General features: G+C 60.2%; 1 protein-coding gene across 4 annotated transcripts; it reads right to left on the bottom strand.

Annotated features, from left to right (window-relative positions):
- Positions 1 to 8,510: 8,510 nt before the first annotated feature.
- POLL (DNA polymerase lambda) lies at positions 8,511 to 18,458 on the bottom strand. 4 transcript variants are annotated; one of them, XM_055119567.1, is made up of 9 exons: positions 18,394 to 18,458; positions 17,247 to 17,470; positions 16,354 to 16,648; positions 15,491 to 15,650; positions 14,966 to 15,283; positions 13,787 to 13,960; positions 13,122 to 13,250; positions 9,975 to 10,143; positions 8,511 to 9,635 (listed from the first exon to the last, which is right to left on the bottom strand). In XM_055119567.1, exons 2-9 carry the CDS (start codon positions 17,359 to 17,361, stop codon positions 9,271 to 9,273), a joined length of 1,725 nt encoding a protein of 574 aa, XP_054975542.1. In that variant the 5' UTR covers positions 17,362 to 17,470; positions 18,394 to 18,458; the 3' UTR covers positions 8,511 to 9,270. The 4 variants fall into 4 exon arrangements, with proteins under 4 accessions (XP_054975542.1, XP_054975545.1, XP_004616395.2 ...); XM_055119570.1 differs by having other exon boundaries at positions 17,247 to 17,408; positions 18,394 to 18,449; XM_055119569.1 differs by having other exon boundaries at positions 9,485 to 9,654.
- Positions 18,459 to 18,469: the final 11 nt, after the last annotated feature.

Raw genomic sequence — 18,469 nt, 5'->3', positions numbered from 1 at the left:
TGCCCGCGGCCAGGACACGCAGCTGTGCACGCACATGGCCCGCGCACGCGCCAGCCGGCTGTGTCCTTGCACGCCGCACCTGCAGCTCCTGTCCAGGCACACCCCCTACCCAGGACACGCCTACTTTTGTGCCAGATCAAGGTACACCCCCTCCACGGAGCCGCGCACACCGGGGCAGCTGGTGCCCACCTACAGGCCCGGAGCGGGGACGCGTGCGCTCCGCGCCCACAAGCTCAGACTCCAAAAACAGCCAACCCGTGCGCAGAGGATGCCCACAGCTGCGTCAACAAACATTAACCGAGCCCCCGCCGGCGCGTGTCAGCGAGGTGCGGGGAGCTACAGTGATGAATAGGACGCCAGCACGTCCTCCAGAACCTTAAGTAGACTAGAGGGGCCAGACAAATGGCTGGGAGTGAAGGCAGGTGATTTGTGTTTGGGCCCAAGTACACTGTGCGGTGTGGGATTTCCACCTGGAAAACCATGACTGGGGAGAGGGGGCGGCTCCCAAGTAGGCCCCTCGATTCTCAGTCAGATGTTTAATGAGAGACCCCCACCCAGGAGCTTGGGGCTTCCGAGGCTAAAGCCTGAGACGCAGGGAGGGGAGCACAGGGTGAGGGCGGACCATGAGGTGGTGCCCACTGCGTACAAGGCATGAGCCTTAACCCCTGTATTAGTGCTAGAAAAATCCAAGTCCCCCTGGGAGGAAGTGGCTAAAGGAAAAGTAAATTTCCCAAAGGAACTGAGCTCTTTAAAACATCCAGGAGAAGTGGGCAAGTGCAGGGAGTCTGGGGGAGGAGGATGGTGAGGGGCACCCCAGTGAAAGGACGTGGGGGAGATGGCTGCCCATCCGGCTTGGGAAACAGACTGGGGCCAGGAGGCTGGAGAGGGGAAGAGGCTGGAGGGGAGGAGGGGAGGAGGCTGCTGAGTGAAGGGAGACTTGGGGGCGTGGGCACAGACTGAGGCCCCTCCCCCTGGGCCCACACTGGAAAACGCCATAGGCTTGGTTTAAGATTTGTCTTGAGATTCTTTATAAGGTACCCAGGTGCCTGCCTTTCACTTGGCACTCAATCCGGAATATTCAGGAGCCAGTCCTGGCTCAGGGTTCCAGGTCCAAAAAGACAGAAGGCAGGGGAGTGAAGGGGCGGGGTTAGGGGAGAAGATGGTGAGTGTGGAGGCGAAGAGAGTGGCTGAAGGGTGGGTGAGGCCTGGTGTGGGGCCGACGCCTGTGCCTCTCCCTTTTCACTCAGTGCGCAGTCCACACTGCCCGTCTCTCGGCTCCCGCTGTGGATTGTAAGCCCCGAGTGCTCCCCTGCACCCCATGGGCAGAGCACCCATGTCTGGTGAAGGAGTGGACTGCCCAGTGCATGGGCACCCAGCTGCCCTCCACCAGGGATACCCACTGCCACCTTCTAGTCTCCTGGGGTTCAGTCACTCGAGGTCTGCTGAGAGGAACAGCCTTGGCTCCGTGTCCCCCCAGTCTCCTTCCGGACAGAGTCGACCTCGGCCAGGCCACTCAGAAGTCCGTGTCGGCTCCTTCCTGAAAGTGGCCGCCCCCTGAGCTCAACTTCTTCTCCGTGCACAGAGCAGATCTCAGAGGGAGGCTTGACCCCAGCCACACCTTGACGCTGATGGAGTCTAGGGGAGATCTGCTCAATCAAGCAAGGGGCCCTCAAATCGGGGTGTGTCCTCGCCATTTCCAGGAGGGCCACTCTCGGGATACCCCCAGCCCAGCACTAGAGGGCTGAGCACCAGCCCTGCTCCAGGGATGGAGCCTGAAGCGGAGCTGGAGAGAGGAAGACCCACTCTGCTCCTAGGGCCCACCCTGTGTATCCCTTCACTCCCTCATGTAACTCAGTTCGGGTATGTTCTGGTCCCCGACCAGTGTCAGCAGTTAATTAAAGCATCACCTCTCCTTCTGCAGAAGGTCCTGCATGGGGAGCCCCCCTGCAAGGGTGAAGCCGAGCGCCCGCGATTCCTGAGCTGCCTGGAGGAGAGAGATGGGCGAGTTAATGGGCCCGTCCTCCTCGCTCACCACTTTACTTTTTCTGTAGCGTTCATGACCTGCCATTAGTTTTCCGCCCAAGGTCGGCCACCGGCCCAGCCATAAATCACCATGCGGGCGGGGCGCGGCCCAGTCGTGGTTCCCGGGAAGGAGTTTCCGTCTCCCGCCAGCTCCTGCAGCTGCTCCCTATCTTCTCCCCCAGCACCGTGCAAGGTTAGCCGAGGAGTCGGGGAGGGATTGCCGCCCTGACGGTCGTCCAGCCCCATCTGGTCTCCCAGTGTAGAGCTGCCAGGGATCGAACTCCTCCAAGAGGAAACTGAGTCACAGTATCCTGAATGAGGTGTGGAAAGGGATCCCACCGGACTCGCACCAAGCCCTGAACCCGCAGCCCCTGTGCCTTGTAGGCCTATGAGGAGGGTCTTCCCACCGGGGAGGGGCACCCTGGCTGCTTTCAGCCCGCACCCCGGAAACCAGGAGGGAGCCCCACCCCGAACCGCGCGGACCGCCTCGCGCCCCAGCCGTCCTCCACCTCTCGGTCCTTCGCACGCGGCCGGGCCTCTTGGCCGGTCCTCGCGCGCCCTCTGCTGGCCATCCAGGGAAGCGCCCTCGGCCTGACCCGCCGCGGCTTAGACCTGGCCCTTCTGACGTGCCCCGCCACCCCCCCGGGAGCGCCCCCTGCCCTGCTCCCGTCCCAGATCCTGGAGAGGCCCGTTCTCCGCTCCTGTGGGGTGCAAGGAGAGAGAGCCCGAGGCCGAACTCTGAGCCTCGAGAAGGAGATCCTCTGCGTGTGGAGTCGGGGGCCGGGCCGGCTCCCCTGACTGCAGGTGGGACCCTGGAGCCCGCTGTTCCACACCGTCCTGCAGTTCCCGGGACTTGGGTTGGGGGCTTCAGGGTGGCCCGCAGGGAGGAAGGACCCGTTCTCAGAAGCTCTGGAGTGGGCGCTGCAGTCCTGACTCCTAGGGTGAGAAGCTGGAGCCCTGGGGCTATTCGCTGGCAGGAAGAGGAAGGACTCCACCGTGGGTGCTCCAGCCTGGGGTAACTCAGTGAGATTCCGCCCCTCCCTTCCCTTCCCCGCACCTCTATCCCCTCCCCAGCCCTCCTAGGACCTTCCCTGGCCTCCCCCCTCCTTCCTTCCCCTTCCCCTCCCCCTTCCTCCTCCCACTCCCCTCTCTTCCCCTCCTCCCTCCCCTCCCTCCCCTTCCATGTGGTGCCAGGGGTCGAACCCACACAAGGCGAGTGCTGTACTGCTGACCTACCCCCACTCCGTCCTGAGTCCTTTCCAACGAGCATCTGGCGCAGAGTACCCTGAGCAGAGGCACTGGCCTGAGCCCCACAGAGCTGAAGATTACCAGGGGGCGGGAGGGGTTGGGCCGGATCAGACCCTGAACAGTCCATTGAGAACAAATCATCAATGGCGCCAGGGGCTGGGAAGGGGGTCATGGAGGCCAGGCATGTGGGGGGGATACAGGTGATCAGAGCCAGGCCCCTGCCTCCATCAGGGCTGTAGCCCCCCTCGCCTCCCAACCGCCACCAGTAATTCCACAGTGGAGGCGGGAGGTCAGAGGTTCCATCTCAGGGCAAATGGGCATTTGCTGATTTAAAATCTCATGGGCCAGGGAGATGGACCAATGGGCTGGGGCAAAGGCTTGGCAGGCGGGAGGCCCAGGTTCCATCTCTGGCAGCGTATGGTCCTCTGAGCATCACCAGGAGCACCCCCAAGCACTGTGTAGCCCTTGAACACTGTGGGGTGGTCCCGTCCCATGCCCATGCACCCCTGCCCCCACGAAACTACCAGGTGCCAGGATGAGGCACCATGTCTTTCAACATCAACACTAGGCACCCTCCACTAACTCCTGAACTCGGCTCTTTGCTTTGGCTGCCTGAAAGGGGGAGGGAGAGAGTCTAGGCTGGAAGCCCCGTGAGAGAACGAGGAGTCCAGGAAACCAGAAACACTCTGCTCCTCCCGTGTTGTGTGACAACAACACAGTGAATTATCCTCTCTGGGCCTCCTTTCCACAAAATGGGACTGGGCAGGAGTCCCCGGCAGAGCCGGATAAAGGCCACCTCATCCTCCCCACAGGGGCCCCTCCACCCGTCAACAGGTCCCTCCCCACAGGAACCCAGCACCACCCACACCCAGGGGGAAGTATTTTTGAAAACTCTGGTTTGGTGGGGGAGGGGCCCTGTGGCGCCAGTTTTAGGCCCTCCCAAGCCTACCCAATAGGAGACGCTCCCGTCAGGGCCTGTCCTAGGAGATGGGAACTTGCAGACCCACAGATGTTTGGTTTGGGGACCTCACACAGTGGTGCCCGGGACTTTCTCTAGGCTCTGTGCTCAGGGGTCACTCCTGGTGGTGTTTAGGGAAACACGGGGTAGCAGGGATGGAACCAAGGTTGGCACGTGCAAGGCCAGAGCCCTGCCCACTGTACTGTCTCTTGGCCCCAGGAGTCGAAGATTGACTCACCTGGATTTGGTCCCTAGTGAAACAAAGGCGAGTGTGGGGGTCTGGCCACAGGGAAAATGGCTCCTGTGGCCAAGTGGGAAGATGGAAGGAGAGGGGAGGCATGGGACAGAGCTTGTCATGGCTTCCTGCCCTCACCGGGCCTGAAACCACACCTAGAGAGGAGACAGGACTGTGGTGCTAGAGGTGAAACCCGCGCCTCCTGCCTGCAGAGATGAGCTCATCCTTTGAGTCACTTCCCTTTATTTTATTTTATTTTATTTTATTTTATTTTATTTTATTTTTGCTTTTGGGTCACACCCAGCAATACTCAGGGCTTACTCCTATCTCTGCAGTTAGGAATTAGTGCTTGGGGGCCCATCTGGGGTGCCGGGGATTGAACCCAGGGTGACCACGTGCGAGGCACACACCCTCCTGCTGTGTTTAGCTCAGTCCGTGCCGGAGCCCTGGCGCTGCCCGTCTGCTCATGCTGGACTCCCCGGGAAACGTGGGCTCCCCCACACTCTCCTCGTGGCCATCAGTGGGGGTGTCTCTTGGCACTCACTGGCCCTGGTACATGTGTTTCAAAGCCAGAAGAAGAGGCCTGCAGAGTCCTCGTGGTGCGGCTTGGGGACACTCCTGAGGGGCTACTCCTATAAGAGTCTTTGGCTCTTGGCAGCGCAATGACCTCATCCGGGGCTTAACATGTGCTCAGCCCAGGTGTGATGCCAGCACTTTATGGTCCCCTGAGCACCTCTAGGCTCGGTCCCCCACAGAAAACCAGGTCAGGTGAGCAACCAGCTCCCCCCCGCAACACCCACACAACCACCAGAGCTGGCCCTGCAGATCCCCTCCCAGGCCATCCCGCCTGCCCCTGGGTCCCCCAAAGGCCCTCCCTGACCTTTCACTCAGCCCCCGACCCGCAGAGCAGGGACAAGCCCGGTGTTCTGTCTCCTGAGCAGGGGCCTCTTCCCTCAGTCTCCCCTCGGGCCCCTCCCCCGTGGTTCTGCATCCAAGCCCCCTCGCAGGCTCCCCCCAGGGCTTAGCAGCAGAGGCGGGGGGCAGTGAGCTGCTCCCCAACTCCATCGGAGCGAGTGAGGGAGCTGGCTAAGAGGCGGGGAAATGAATATTAATTTATCATGATTAGGCAAATCCGGCAGGGAGAGCCGATTCCGGAGGAGGCTAAAAAGATGAATTTCAGCAATAAAATTAAATAAGGACGGACGGGCGGCCCCTCCTCCCTCCTGCTTTGCTGATCTCTCTCTTTCTTACAATTTATGAGGCCAATTATGAAGATGAGGTTGGAAGTTCCTGGAACTTCACTAAATGCAAACGGCGGTCCCTGCTGTTCCCATCAAATTAATTAACCGCGCGCTATTGATGGCCGCTCAAGGCTGACGCAGCGCCGGCCCCGTGGCCGCCTCCCGGACCGGCCGAGCCTGAGCCCGGGCCTCCGCCTCCTGCACCCCCTGCCCAGCACCACGGGGCACTTCCAGGGACCCCCTTGCTGCCCCTGGCCCTGTCCAAGCTCCCGACATCAGCGGAGCAGGCATACGGGTGGGGCTGGGGATGCTGACACCCAGAGTCGCATCTGGATCTGAAATCGCACCCCCCTCCCCACAGGGCCTGCACCCCTGCACAGGGCCGGGCAGCAGACACCACCCTGGCACCCCAGAGAAGGAGCAGCTGGCAGAGGGGCCCCCCTGGAGCGCCGCTCTCTGGGCTCCGGGGCCTGCTCAGGCTGCCCGGCAGAGCCTGGCAGAACCACGGGAAGAGGTTGCCCAGCCGCGCGGGCGCCGTGCCCTCCTGAGTCCTCTCTCCAGGGCCTTCTTGGAAAGTGTCCTCCGCCCTTCCACGGGGGTAGGACAGTGGAGATGAGGCTGGGCCCAGACTCTAGGCCAGTTTGGGGACTTTGGTTCGGAGGGCCTTTGCTCTGACTCCAGAGCTCTGGGTAGGGCGCCCCCTGGCTCAGGGATTCTAGAAAACTCACTGGCTGGTGTCTGGGCGAAGGGCAGGGAGGATGAGAGCTGGAGGGCTGCTGCCGTCCCAGGCCTGGTGGCTCCTGGTGGGAGCAGGATCTGGGGGCGGCCGGTGCTGGACGGCCTGGGTGTGGGTGCAGAGGGCACGAGGCCGAGTGTCTTCTCTCACCCCAGCAAGAACCTAATTTACAAGCGCAAGTAAAGGGGTCCCAAAACTCGCCCGGAGAAGCGGGCTGTGGGCTGGAGGTCCCGCTCAGGCCTCGGATGCCCGCCACGTCGTGCCCATCCCACACCTGGCCCTGTGCCCACAGCTGGCCCTCCACAATTAGGAGGAAACTCGGGCCTTGTTGTCCCCTTGCAGTGCGGGTGTAGGGCCACAGCTGATGGATCACCCCGGGCCCCGGGAGATGAGGCTCCACTCGGAGAGACGGGGCCCAGTGGCTGCAAGGGGAACGGGCGTCAGGGGGAAATGACATGAGACGGGGTGAGCCTGAGCATGTGACAGCCAGTCATAGGGGTGCTGGGGTCTGGGGCCTGGGCTTCCCGGACTGTGAGACTCTCCCTCCCCGAGCCCGCCCCACTGCGGGGCGCCACTCACAGGCCCCTCCCCAGGCACTTGCTGGCTCTCTGGGGCCGCAGTGACAAAGTGCCACGCGCTCAGTCCACAGGCCCGCTCCTCAGCCACAGACGCCATGGCAATAAGAGGCGTGTGCACGGACACGCCGAGGGTGGGGGATCCTGGTCTTTCCCATCTCCAAACACGAGCTCCTGGCCCACCCCTTGCCCCTGCCCACGAAGTCTAAACATCTCTGATCCTCCTTTTACTTGTGGTAGGGAAGGGCCCCTGCTGTGGAAGGCTGGGGACGGGACTGGGTCTCTACCAAGAATAAATGAGGATAGTACTCGCTCCAGCTCTTCTCTCCCAACTCCTTGATTGTAAGCCCTTTTGTTAATTTTTGTACACCCAGCTGTGCTCAGGGCTTACTCCCGGCTCTGCTTTCAGGGGTCACTCTTGGCAGTGCCCTGGGCCCATCTGTGGGTTAACCATGCGCAAGGCCAGAACCTTACCTGTGTACTGGACTAGCTCCTGGCCTGGCCTGTAGATTCTTCATGCTCTCCTCCAAGGTGGCACCGTTCAGGCTCCGGGTGTTGGGGTGTGGCCATCTAGGGTGTTGTGTGTGTGTGTGTCTGGGGGTGGTGTATCATTCAGCTGGTCGTGCACTGGGGGGTCTGGCTCAGAGTCAGTGATGGCGGGGCTAGTGGGCGGGATGGTGCCCCCTTTTCTCCTCAGGACCATATGGGAACTGGGGGGTGGCTGGGGGGTGCGGGGGGTGCTGCACATGCCAGTTCCCACCAAGGCTCTGAGACTGTCTCAGCTGGATGGAGCCTGGGCTGAGCACTTGCCCGGGGCGAACCCCACGCTCTGTGCTGTCGCTCCCTCTCCCAACTGGGCCGCTTTCCCAGCCCCAGAAACCCTTCTGTCACGTCCCCTGACTCCCGAGCAGCCTTTCATGCCATCCCCAGGGCCCCGGGGCCTCTCCTGTGGCGAGTGACCCCGGAAGGCGGGCCTGTCACCCGGGCCAGGGGTGGGGCCCACCCTAGGGCTGCTTGAGCTCCCGACCAAACGCTGGTGTCAGCAGCACCCACCTCAGCCTCCTCCCAAGTCCGCCCCAACCCTCCAGGCCCTGGTGCTCCCAGGTACAGCCCCCTCCTTTGTGCTTTTTGTGCTGGTTTTTGGTTTGGGGATCACACTCAGGGTTGCTTCGGGCGTACTCCTGGCTCTGTGCTCAAGGAACAACTCCCAAGTCATCCTGAAGCAGCAGCTGAACTCATGCCCGTAGGCTCTGTCCATTCTGGCCCCTCAGCGCCAGCCCGTTCTCTTCCACCTGTTCTTCTCCTGACCCAGCCCCTGTTGCACTCCCCTCCCACACACATGCACACACACACACAGACACACGTGCACACACACACACGTGCACACACACACGTGCACACACACAGACACACATACATGCACACACAGACACACGTGTACACACACACGTGCGCGCGCGCACACACACACACACAACCTTGCACCCAGCATCCTCTCTGAAGCAGGTTCTTTATGTCATCCCAAACAGCCCACTGACCTGTCTCAAAAAGGCTATTTCTCTGCCAGCCTGTACCTCCTCCCCTCCTCCGGGTAGCCTGCCTTGACTGCCAACCCAGCAGTGGCACACAACTTGCCATGTAGTTGTTCTGGATGAGTCTTTCCCCCAGGGTTCCAGGCCCTCCCAGAGCTGGTTCTGGGGTGGGGCTCAGCGGGAAGGGGGTGGGACAAGCTCCTAATTCCTGACCCCACCAACTCTCCCTTTTCGCTAGGTTTGCTACTGCCCGCTTCTGGGTCTGGGTGCTGACCGAGGCCAGCTGGTTTGGGGAGCAGCCGGCTGGGCTTCCCGGTTCCCGCCTCCTGCCACCCTTGGGCAGGGCTGGGGGCTGCAGCGCTCGCAGAGTCCAGGCAGCGTGAGTGGTAAGTGCACTTTACTGGGCCCCTGGGCCGTGTCCGGGCCAGGCCAGAGGCACCCCTTGCCCCAGCTGCACAGGAAGCAGAGGGTCCCGGGACTCACGGGAGGGGCTCATTCACTCTGAAGGGTCCCGGGCTAGGGGAGCGCCCGGCTGCCCACTCTCCTCCCGCAGCCGCCCCGCCTCGGGTGGGGAACGGGCTGCCGTCAAACCAGCCTCTTGCTCCGACCTAACGTGGCGCCGGGGCATGTCCCCCCTCTCCTGAGGTGGGGGCAGAGCGGGGCGAAGGCCGGGCCAGGCCGGTCGTGAGTGGACTGCGTCCTTCTCTGCGGTCCCCAGCAGGGTCACCAGTCGCGCTCGGCGGGCTCTCGGTAGGGCAGGCCCAGCAGGCGGAAGACGTCCTTCTCTGTGGGGGTGGGCAGCGCCTGGCCCGGCCCCACCTTGAGGCCGCGCGGGCTCCGGACCACGGCGCTGCTGAGCGCGTGCTCGGACAGGCTCATGCCCTTGGTCTTGGCCAGGGCCCTCATGGAGCGGTTGAAGTGCGCCGAGCCCGTGAAGTACAGCAGCGCGCAGGCGAACTCGCTGTAGGGGACCGTGATGATGTCCAGCCGCCGGTGCCGCCTGCCCGGCCCTGGCAGCCGGCACACGCCCAGGTACTTCTGCTGCTGGCCGTTCTCCTCCTGGCTCACCAGGTCATCGGTCAGGAACCCTGTCCCACAGGGGAGGGGCTGGCAGGGCCACGGCAGGGTCAGGCCCTCCCACTCCCAGGCCCCCCAGATCATCTCCATGTCCTCTTCGCCCATCTATTTTCTGGGCCGCCTCTCCCCCTTGGGCTCGGGCTCCTTTAAGGGAAGGCACATGGCCCTGCGGGTTACTGAGACCCAGTGCCGAGGTGCCATCTTCCCCGGAAATGGCTCCGGCCATGAGAGACAGGGGCTCTCACCATGCCATCGCCTGGCCCCCTGCCTGCAGGTTATGATGTTGGGGGGCCGTGGGGGCTGCCCGGTCCCACCCCACACCCTGCACCTGCCCAGGCCAGGGCTTTTACCTTGCTGCCGAAGGCTCTCAAGGAGGCGGCTGAGGATGCCTTGATGAGAGCGACCATCAGGGTGAGTGACCAGCACATCCACGTCCCCACAGCTTGCCTTCCCCCGTCGGTACGAGCCACACGCCACACACAGCAGCCCGGGGCTCAGGGCCTGAGCGGACTCCCGGACCTGGGAGAGAGCAGGGAGCAGGGAGAGGCTGGAAGGGGGTCCTCTCCACCCCCGCCCCCGCCCCCAGGAGCTGGGGCCACACCGAGGGCACAGAGACGTGTACTCAGCTAGAGCAGGAGGGAAAACCCGATCACATGGCAGGGCTGGGAGTCAGAGTGATAGTATAGCGGGTAGGGCATTTGCTGTACACACACCCGACCCGGGTTCGATCCCTGGCATCCCATGTGGTTCCCGGAGGCCCGCTAGGAGTAATTCCTGAGTGCTGAGCCAGGAGCAAAGCCTGAGCATCACTGGGTGTGACACCCCCTCCCATCACGTGGGCAGAGGAGAGAGTGAGAAGGTGTGCACCCCTCTTCTGAGGGAAGGGGTATTCCCCACTCTGGGGCTCAAGAGCCGAGATTCACCTCTCAGCTCCCCAGATGCCCAGTCTTTTAATTCTGGTCAGGACAAAGGGTCTGGAACCCTCAGTCAGAGCTCAGAAGTCGGGAAATGTGGATGCGGGAGGGAGGGCTGAGGTGTGAGCAGCTGGCTGGCACGGGCGCGTCTGGCCCCAGGCCGAGGAGCACAGACATGTAACTGCACCAGCAGGAAAGGAAAGGCAGCAAAGGAGGGCCAGAGGGAGGGGGCTCAATGGGCTCTGCATGCAGGGCTAGACTGATCCCTGATACCCCATGCTCCCCCACGCACCACCAGGATGACCCCCGCCAAGCACAGAGCCCAAGTAGCCCCCGCCCAGAACATCTGGGTGTGGCCCAAAAAAGCAAAAAGCAAAAAAAACCAAAAATGCAAAGAAGTTTCTTGGACTTGCCTGGAGAAGTGGCTGGGCAGGGTGGGGAAGGTGAGAGCTGGCCGGTCAGTAGAGGGAGATAAACCCATTAGCCTCCCCCTGACACTGAAAACACCAGGCCTTTCGCATGCAGATGGCATCTGCCTCCACCCCAGAATGCGGGGATTTCTGGGGCCCTGGATACCAGCAGTCAGGACACCTCAATTCTCCTAACAGACAGGCCCTGCTAATCCCCTCTCCCTTCCTGAGCCCCCCCAAGGAGGGGCGGAGGCCTAGGATGAGTAATCCCATCAAGAAATTAAAGAAAGCCCCAGGCTGGTGGGCTCTGAACCGGGAAGGGGGGTGGGGTGGGGTGTGCGGGCCAGGTGGGAAGCCACTTCTGTCCCACAGGGAGAGGGGGGCGGTGGGCTGACCGGAGCATTCTCTGAACCCGGACACCGTGGCGGAGTGACAGCGTCATCGCTAGCACCAAGGCCTGTGATGGGCGGACAAAAGGGCTATCCATCCACACGGCCTGGCCTCAGGCTGGTGGCCCCGCAGGAGTGCGGAGGCTGATTCCTACTCAGCAGAGCCATAGTGGCCTGTACCGCGGCCCTCTCAGGCCCCAGCACCCGCACAGACCGGCCCTAAGTGGACTCCAGCCTCACCCCAGCCAACACTACGCAAAGCTCAGCCACACCTTATTTTGAGAACAGATCTTTTTGTTTGTCTTTTGGGTCACACCTGGCTGTGCTCTGGGCTTACTCCTGGCTCTGCGCTCAGGTGACTTTGTGGGATGCTGGGGATGAGCCCTGGGTTGGCCGTGTGCAAGGCAAGTGCCCTGCCTGCTGTGCTAGCTCTCTGGCCCCTATTTATTTGGTTTTGGGTTTGGTTTTGAGTTTTGTATTTTGGGTTGTTGTTTGTTTGGTATTTGTTCCACATCTGGCTATGCTCAGGGCTTACTCTGCACTCAGGGATCATTCCTATGTGGGCTCGGGGAACCATATGGGGAACATGGGTCAGCTGTGTGCAAAACAAATGTCTACCCGCCATACTATTGCTCTGGCCCAAGAACAAATCTTGACACAAAAAGCATCTACTACTACGGAAACAGGGGCTGGGATGATAGTACAGAGGGTAAAGGCACTTGCTTTTGGAGGTAGTCAATGCACCAAACCCTAGTTCAAATCCCCTGCAGACAGTCCCTGGGCATCGCCAGGAGGCCAGGAGTTATGCTCAAACACAGAGTTAGGAACAGCACCTGAGCACTGCTAGGGGTGGCCCGAAAACCAAAGGAATCCCTCCCACCACAATAATTCTACTCCTAAATTCAGCCTAACCTCAGCTCTGCCATTAATCCCGCCTTCCTCAGAGCACAAATCTAATCCTTATGGCCTCATGCACCACATCAACTCTACCTCAAACCCTGACAAGTCCCAGTGCAGGCAGAGTTCTTGGTTTTCAACAGGTTGTCAAAAAAATTTTGCAAATCAAAAAAAAATGTTAAGAGGAGCCTAAAGCACAGCAGGTAGGGTGTTGGTCCCACACCCAGCTGACCTGGGCTGGATCCCTGGCATCCCATGTGGTCCCTGAGCCCCTGAGCACTGCTAGGAGTAATTCTTGAGCACAGTGCCAGGAGTAAGTCCTAAACATCACTGGGTATGTCCCAACACCCCCTCCCTGCACCCCCCAAAAAAATGTTAGAGACTCTGCGTGAATCATTCAAATGTAGGAAACTGGTTCAAACTTCGATATCCACAAGTCCTAACCGTAATGTATACTGTCCTAATGTGTCAACTCATTTTAAAATTTTGCTTTTGGGGCCACACCCAGCAGTGCTCGGGGCTCATTCCTAGCTCTGTGCTCAGGGATCACTCCTTGGGGAGACCATACATGGTGCTGGGAATTGAACATGGTTCAAGTGCCCTATCTACTGCAGGGCAAGTGCCCTACCCACTGTACTGTCTCTTGGCCCTCCATTTTCTCAGTCTTAGCACACTCAAGCTTCCAAGCCAACCTGGCCTGGCCACCAGGAACCCTCCCCAGAGACCTGGCCATGTGGCTGCGTGCCGCCAAGTCAGCCCTCACGCTGCAGCCGCCATCTCAATGTGCTCCCCACTGCTCCCCACCCTGAGGACCCACTTTCTGCAGCCGGACTCCCCTGACCTCGGGACCGGGCTCAGCTCCCCTCCCTGATCAGGGCCCTGCTTACCGTCTGCTCGATTTCTGCAGCCTCTTCCCTGGGCATGCGCTCTAGGAAGTCGTCATAGTGCTTCAGGCCAATGGCTTGCTGGGTGGTCAGCGACGCCTGGTCGCGGATGTCATCCAAGCTCCGGAAGCCCTGCAAAGAGGAAGTGGGAGTTCAGGGGGGCAATGAGGATGCAGGACCAGTGATGAGAGCAAGTGAGCTGTGTGCGAGGCCTCCATCAACCCCAGGCCACAGGGCTGCCTGAGGCAGGACCGAGCCCACAAGGATGAGCTCTGTCCCCAGAGGCCTTGGGAAGGCAGGGAAGATGGAAGACCCCTCACCCAGTGCCATCCGTCTCCGCTCTAAAGCGTGGTTTCCAGCCCCCTCCCTCAGTCAGGAGTGATTCTAGGCAGAGCCAGATGCAAACTCATTACTCTGGGCCCTTAGCCCCTGGTCCCCTCTGGAAGGCCCCTGCTGGGCTGGGGAACAGACACCTACTTCCTGTCTCTGCATGTACCACAGATGAAGGCCACAAGTCACAGGGCCCTTCGGGAAGCCAGGAGGGTCCCCTTGCCAAGTGGCGTCCCCTGTGGTCTGGGTTCACGCCCATCAGAGCATGCATGGGGTGACAGAACTACGAGGGCTGAGACACAAGCAAAGATCAAGTGAAGGCTGGTGCCGGGTGTGACCTGCTGATACCACATCTGGGCAGTCTTGGTGCCGGCCCCCCAGATGTTGGAGAAGAGTTCTAAGACTGGCACACTCTCGCTGATGTGGTCCAGCTTCCTGAGGTGCCCACTCTCCAGGATCTCCACGATCTTCTCGGCCATCCGCTTCCCAATCCCGGGGATGCTGCAGGCCTCCTGGAGGAGAGAGAGGAAGGGCGAGACACCGGTCTCTGAGGCGCTGGGTGGATCCTGACACCAAGAGCAAGTGGGAGGCATGGAGCCATGGGCTGCAAAGGGTGGGGGGCCTTCACAGTTGGCCAGTGGGCCATGAGGAGTGGACAATGAGCTGCCGCCTGCAATGGGCTCCACTGCCGGTCTTCAGAGCTCAGAGAGAGGGGCAAGAGCAAAGGAAGTGGGGAAGAGGCACTAACAGCGCTGTTCCCAGCATCACCACTGCCAGTACACTGTCACGGCCACAGTGAGAAGCGACAGACACTGAGCCTTCCAGCACCAGGCCATCTCCCTCCCAGGGACCCCGGCCCGAGGAGACACGTGCTCAAAGGGTTTATGTAACATACAGGGAACTCCAGTCTCTGGGTTTGCTGGTCCCCAGAATCTAAACTTTTTTTTTTTTTCTTTTTGGCCACACTCAGAGGTGCTCAGAGTTGATTCCTGGCTGGGCTCTGGGGACCACATGGGGTGGTGGGGATCAAACCCAGGTTAGGTGCATGAAAGACAAATGCAGACCAACTGTACTATTGCTCCAGCCCTCAGAGTCTAAACTTCTAATTATAGAAACAAGTCAACCACAGTGGTGAGGGCAGTGGAGGACCCCCTGCTTGCTTCAGTACCTATCAGGTTTTTACCAGCCCACTTCTCTCACTCTGTCCTTTCTTTGGTACAAATCTCAGACCTCAGCAAAAAAAAAAAAAAAAAGTCGGGGATGGAATGGGGGCACATCCAGACCTGCTTGGGGCTTACTCATGGCTCTGTGCTCAGGGATCTCTCTTGGCAGAACTCGGGGGACTATATGGGATGCTGGAAATAGAACCTGGGTCGCTCGAGGCAGGCGCCCTACCTGCTGTACTGCTTCTCCCACTCCAGACCTCATCAGCTCTTAGCCACTACACCTGAGCCTCATTTAGGCCTGTACCTCCCCCAACCTCTGGCCCCCACGCTCCCTATCTCAGCCCCAGGTACCTGGTAGGTGGTGACAGGCTTGTGGAAGCTCTTGAGGGCATTGATGGCCTTGGCATAGCCCAGGGCCCGCCACTTGTCTCCCTGAACGCTGTAGGCTTTGGCCAGCACTTCCAGCTTCTCTGTGATGTGGGGGTTGTGGTTGGTCGCCTTCCGGCTCGATGGCTGGGCACAGACCCACTTCTCCAGGTCCGGGAGGCCTGGGCTGGGCTCCGCATCTCCCTCGGGCGGCGTGGGGTAGTGGCCACTGATCAAGGCTTCCAGGTCAGCTGCACTAACCAGGGCCTCCTCCCCATCGATGTTTTCGTCATCAGAGCTGGGCTGGAGGTGGGGGAGGAGACGACACCCTCAATTCCTGGCCCCACAGAGGTCGGGAGAGTCAGTTCATCCGCCAGAGTGAGCCCGATGCCCGAGGGAAAGCCCCCAGGCCGCTAGGATCCCCACAGCTGTGAGTGCTGGTGTGAGTGTCGGGATGAGCAAGAGACCCCGAGCCACCCCTCAGGCCTGCCCTATTCACACGCTCCTGACCTGGGCCTGGGTACTGGATGTCTCCTCTGCTCTCCCAGGAGGAGATACCGGTCTAGGGGCACGGGCTGGGGCAGAGGGGGCTGCTCTGAGCAGAGTCTCAGCAGCCACTGGAGAAGGAGAGGCGGGGTCGGCCTTGTCGAGCTGGGGTTGGTCCAAGAACCTGCAGGGAAATGATGTAGGATGAGACACCAAAGGTCTCACCTCTCTGCTCCTCATCTTTCTCTACTCTAAAAATTCTGGTTTCCCAACAGACAATGAGACTTCTTTTGATGTGTTTGTTTGTTTTGGGTCCATATGTGGCAGTACTCAAGGGTCTACTCCCAGCTCTGTGCTTGGGGGGTGCTCCTGGTGCCACCAAGGGAACCGTACAACTCAGGGGATCAAACCCGGGCCTCCTGTAGGCAAAGACACTTCATCTCATTGCTTTGGGGCTTTGTACCACTCCTTTGCTCCTCAGACAATCTGTGAGGGGAGAGGGGTTCGGGCCATACCCACCGGTATGCAGGGGCTACTTTTGGCTCTGTACTCAGGGAACATATGTGGTATAAGGATTCGAACTTGAGTCATGGCCAGCAAAGCTACATGCAAAGCAAGTGCCTGACCTCTGCACTATCTCTCCAGCATGAGAAATTGAGGGGGATAAGAGAGCGGGGTGGGGGGCAATACACAGTGGTGCTCAGGGATCATCCTGGTGGGACTCTGGGAACCAGAGCAGTGCTAGAGATCGAACCCAGGTCGGCAGTGTGCAGGCAAGAACCTTAACCCTTTACTATCTTCCTGGCCCCCAAGAATTATCAGTGATGACCAAAGGAGAGAATCACGACGCTCCAAAACATATTGAAGCAAAGACTGGGACAGCCCACCTGTCAGGGATGAAGATGCTGAATCCCGCTGTGTCCATCAGCCGTCCCTCCTGCAGGCACAAGCTCAGCCAGGCTGACTTCACCAGCTGAGTGGTCGGGGGCAGCCGGGGCAGCCTCAGGAGGCGGAGGGCTCGCTCACAGTCCATGCCGTCATCCACCACAATGTGAGTAACTCCTGGGCCCTGGGCAGGGCAGACTTGGCCACCGTGCTGGACAATCTGCCTCTCAAACAGTTCTGCGCGGGCTCGCCCAATGCCAGCAGGCACGACGTGAGCCCGCACGTCCCTCAGCCACTCTGTGGAGGGGACATGCAGGTGCCTATTGTCATCACTCTCCACAGTGAGTTGAACAGGCCTTCACGATAACCTGCCCCCACTCGATCCTCTCCTCCCAGACAGCCCTGCCTGTCTCCTGGAGTCTCACCACAAACATCCAGCTGATTGCCCCATGGGCTTTCACTAGAGCTAACAGAGAGGATTCAGGCACGTGCTGTTTCCTGGTGTGTCTGGCACGTGTATCCTAGAACCGCTCTGCCTATGAGTATTTCCAACAAATATAATAAGCATTTAGGGGCTGGAGCGATAGCACAGCGGGCAGGGCGTTTGCCTTGCACTTGGCCGACCTGGGTTCGAATCCCAGCATCCCATATGGTCCCCTGAGCACCGCCAGGAGTAATTCCTGAGTGCAGAGCCAGGTGTGACCCAAAAAGCAAAAAAAAAAAAAAAAAAAAAAAGCATTTACTGTGTGCCAGATGCATGGAGGTAGGTTTGTCATTACAGACCTCACAGTCGAATGAGCCTCCCCCGTCACCCACCATCTAAACCCTTGCTGTCCATCTATCAATCAGAAAGCAAAGGATAGAATGTTATGGACCTCGGAGCAGGTCTGCTCACCTCCTGCTGCTTCTCCTTCTTCCCTCCTAGGAATCTTCCAAGAGGCTCTTGATGAGGGATTGGCGTGAACTTTCTTGCGTTTAGGAAATGCCTTCAAGATGCCCCTAGGGTCCATGGAGTGATGACGGAATTCTGGCCTATCTGAGGGTTTGATGGAGGCAGCTGCACGTGGAAACCAAGAGCTGAAGTGTCCTAACTCCTTTGCCTACAGATGTGGAATGGCCCTGGTGGGGTGGGGGGGTGGGGGTGGCAGCGGTAATTAAGCTCAAAGTGGTCTCCCAAGAACTCAACCAAATTTCAGGGGTTTGCTCTGTACCCATTAAACTTTCATAGCCAGAGAACTGGGGAAAAGCAGGGGTAGCCGGATCTACTGAGGGCCTCTGGGAGACGCGGGCGGTGTTAGGAATCTCATTCCTCAAGATGAAGGCAGTGCAATCGGCTCCTGGGCACAACACTCTCAAAGGGCTTTCCAGGGAGGTGACGCCAGGCTAGATTTCGGGGGAGGGGCACACCCAGCGGTGTTCAAGGGTCACTCCTGACGATGCTCACGGGGCCCTATGTGGTGCTGGGTTCCCAACGAGGTCTGCGGCCCCGCGAGGCAAGTGCCTTACGTGGTACTTCCTCTCTCTGTGATCACAGAGCGCTACATCTTAAGGAGGGGCTTGGGCTCCCCAACCGAGTGCAGACTGGAGGAAACTGAACAACCCCCCTTTCTCTCTCGGCCCCCCTCCCCCGGCGCAGAGCAGCAAAGGGGGTGGAGTAGCGGGGCGCTGGAGAGGCAGGGGAAACTCCTGCACCTGCCCTCGTCGCGGGCCGCTCAGCATGGGGTTGATCAGCCCGGCAGCTGCGGGGAGTTGGGGCTCGGCCGCAGCAGGTGTGGGGTGCCTTCTGGGGCCGCGCCCCGGGGAAGCCTCAACCTGTCAGCTGGGGACGGAGGAGTTTGCGGCAGGTGTGGGGGTGGGTACCCTACCCAGGGTACCCGCCGCGTACGCAGCTGGCAGGCGCCAGGCTCTCCCAGCTGGGGGACCAGAGGTGGGCTGGAGTGTCCCAACCCTCCCCCAAGGACCCTCTCTTTACACCCAGTGCTCGAGCTGCTGCACCCCATCTCAGACCCCGCGGGCCACCGGGGCAGGAGAAAACTACTTACCTGGGCAGGGCAGCCAATGAGAGCCGGGGAGGGAAGGTGGGAGGGAAGGCGAAGGGGGAAAAAAAAAAGCCTTGTC

Source organism: Sorex araneus, chromosome 11 (genome assembly GCF_027595985.1).
Source record: "Sorex araneus isolate mSorAra2 chromosome 11, mSorAra2.pri, whole genome shotgun sequence".
In the NCBI taxonomy this organism is placed as follows: domain Eukaryota; kingdom Metazoa; phylum Chordata; class Mammalia; order Eulipotyphla; family Soricidae; genus Sorex; species Sorex araneus.
The sequence above is the reverse complement of the archived record's forward strand: the minus strand, read 5'-3'. Positions and strand labels throughout refer to the sequence as shown.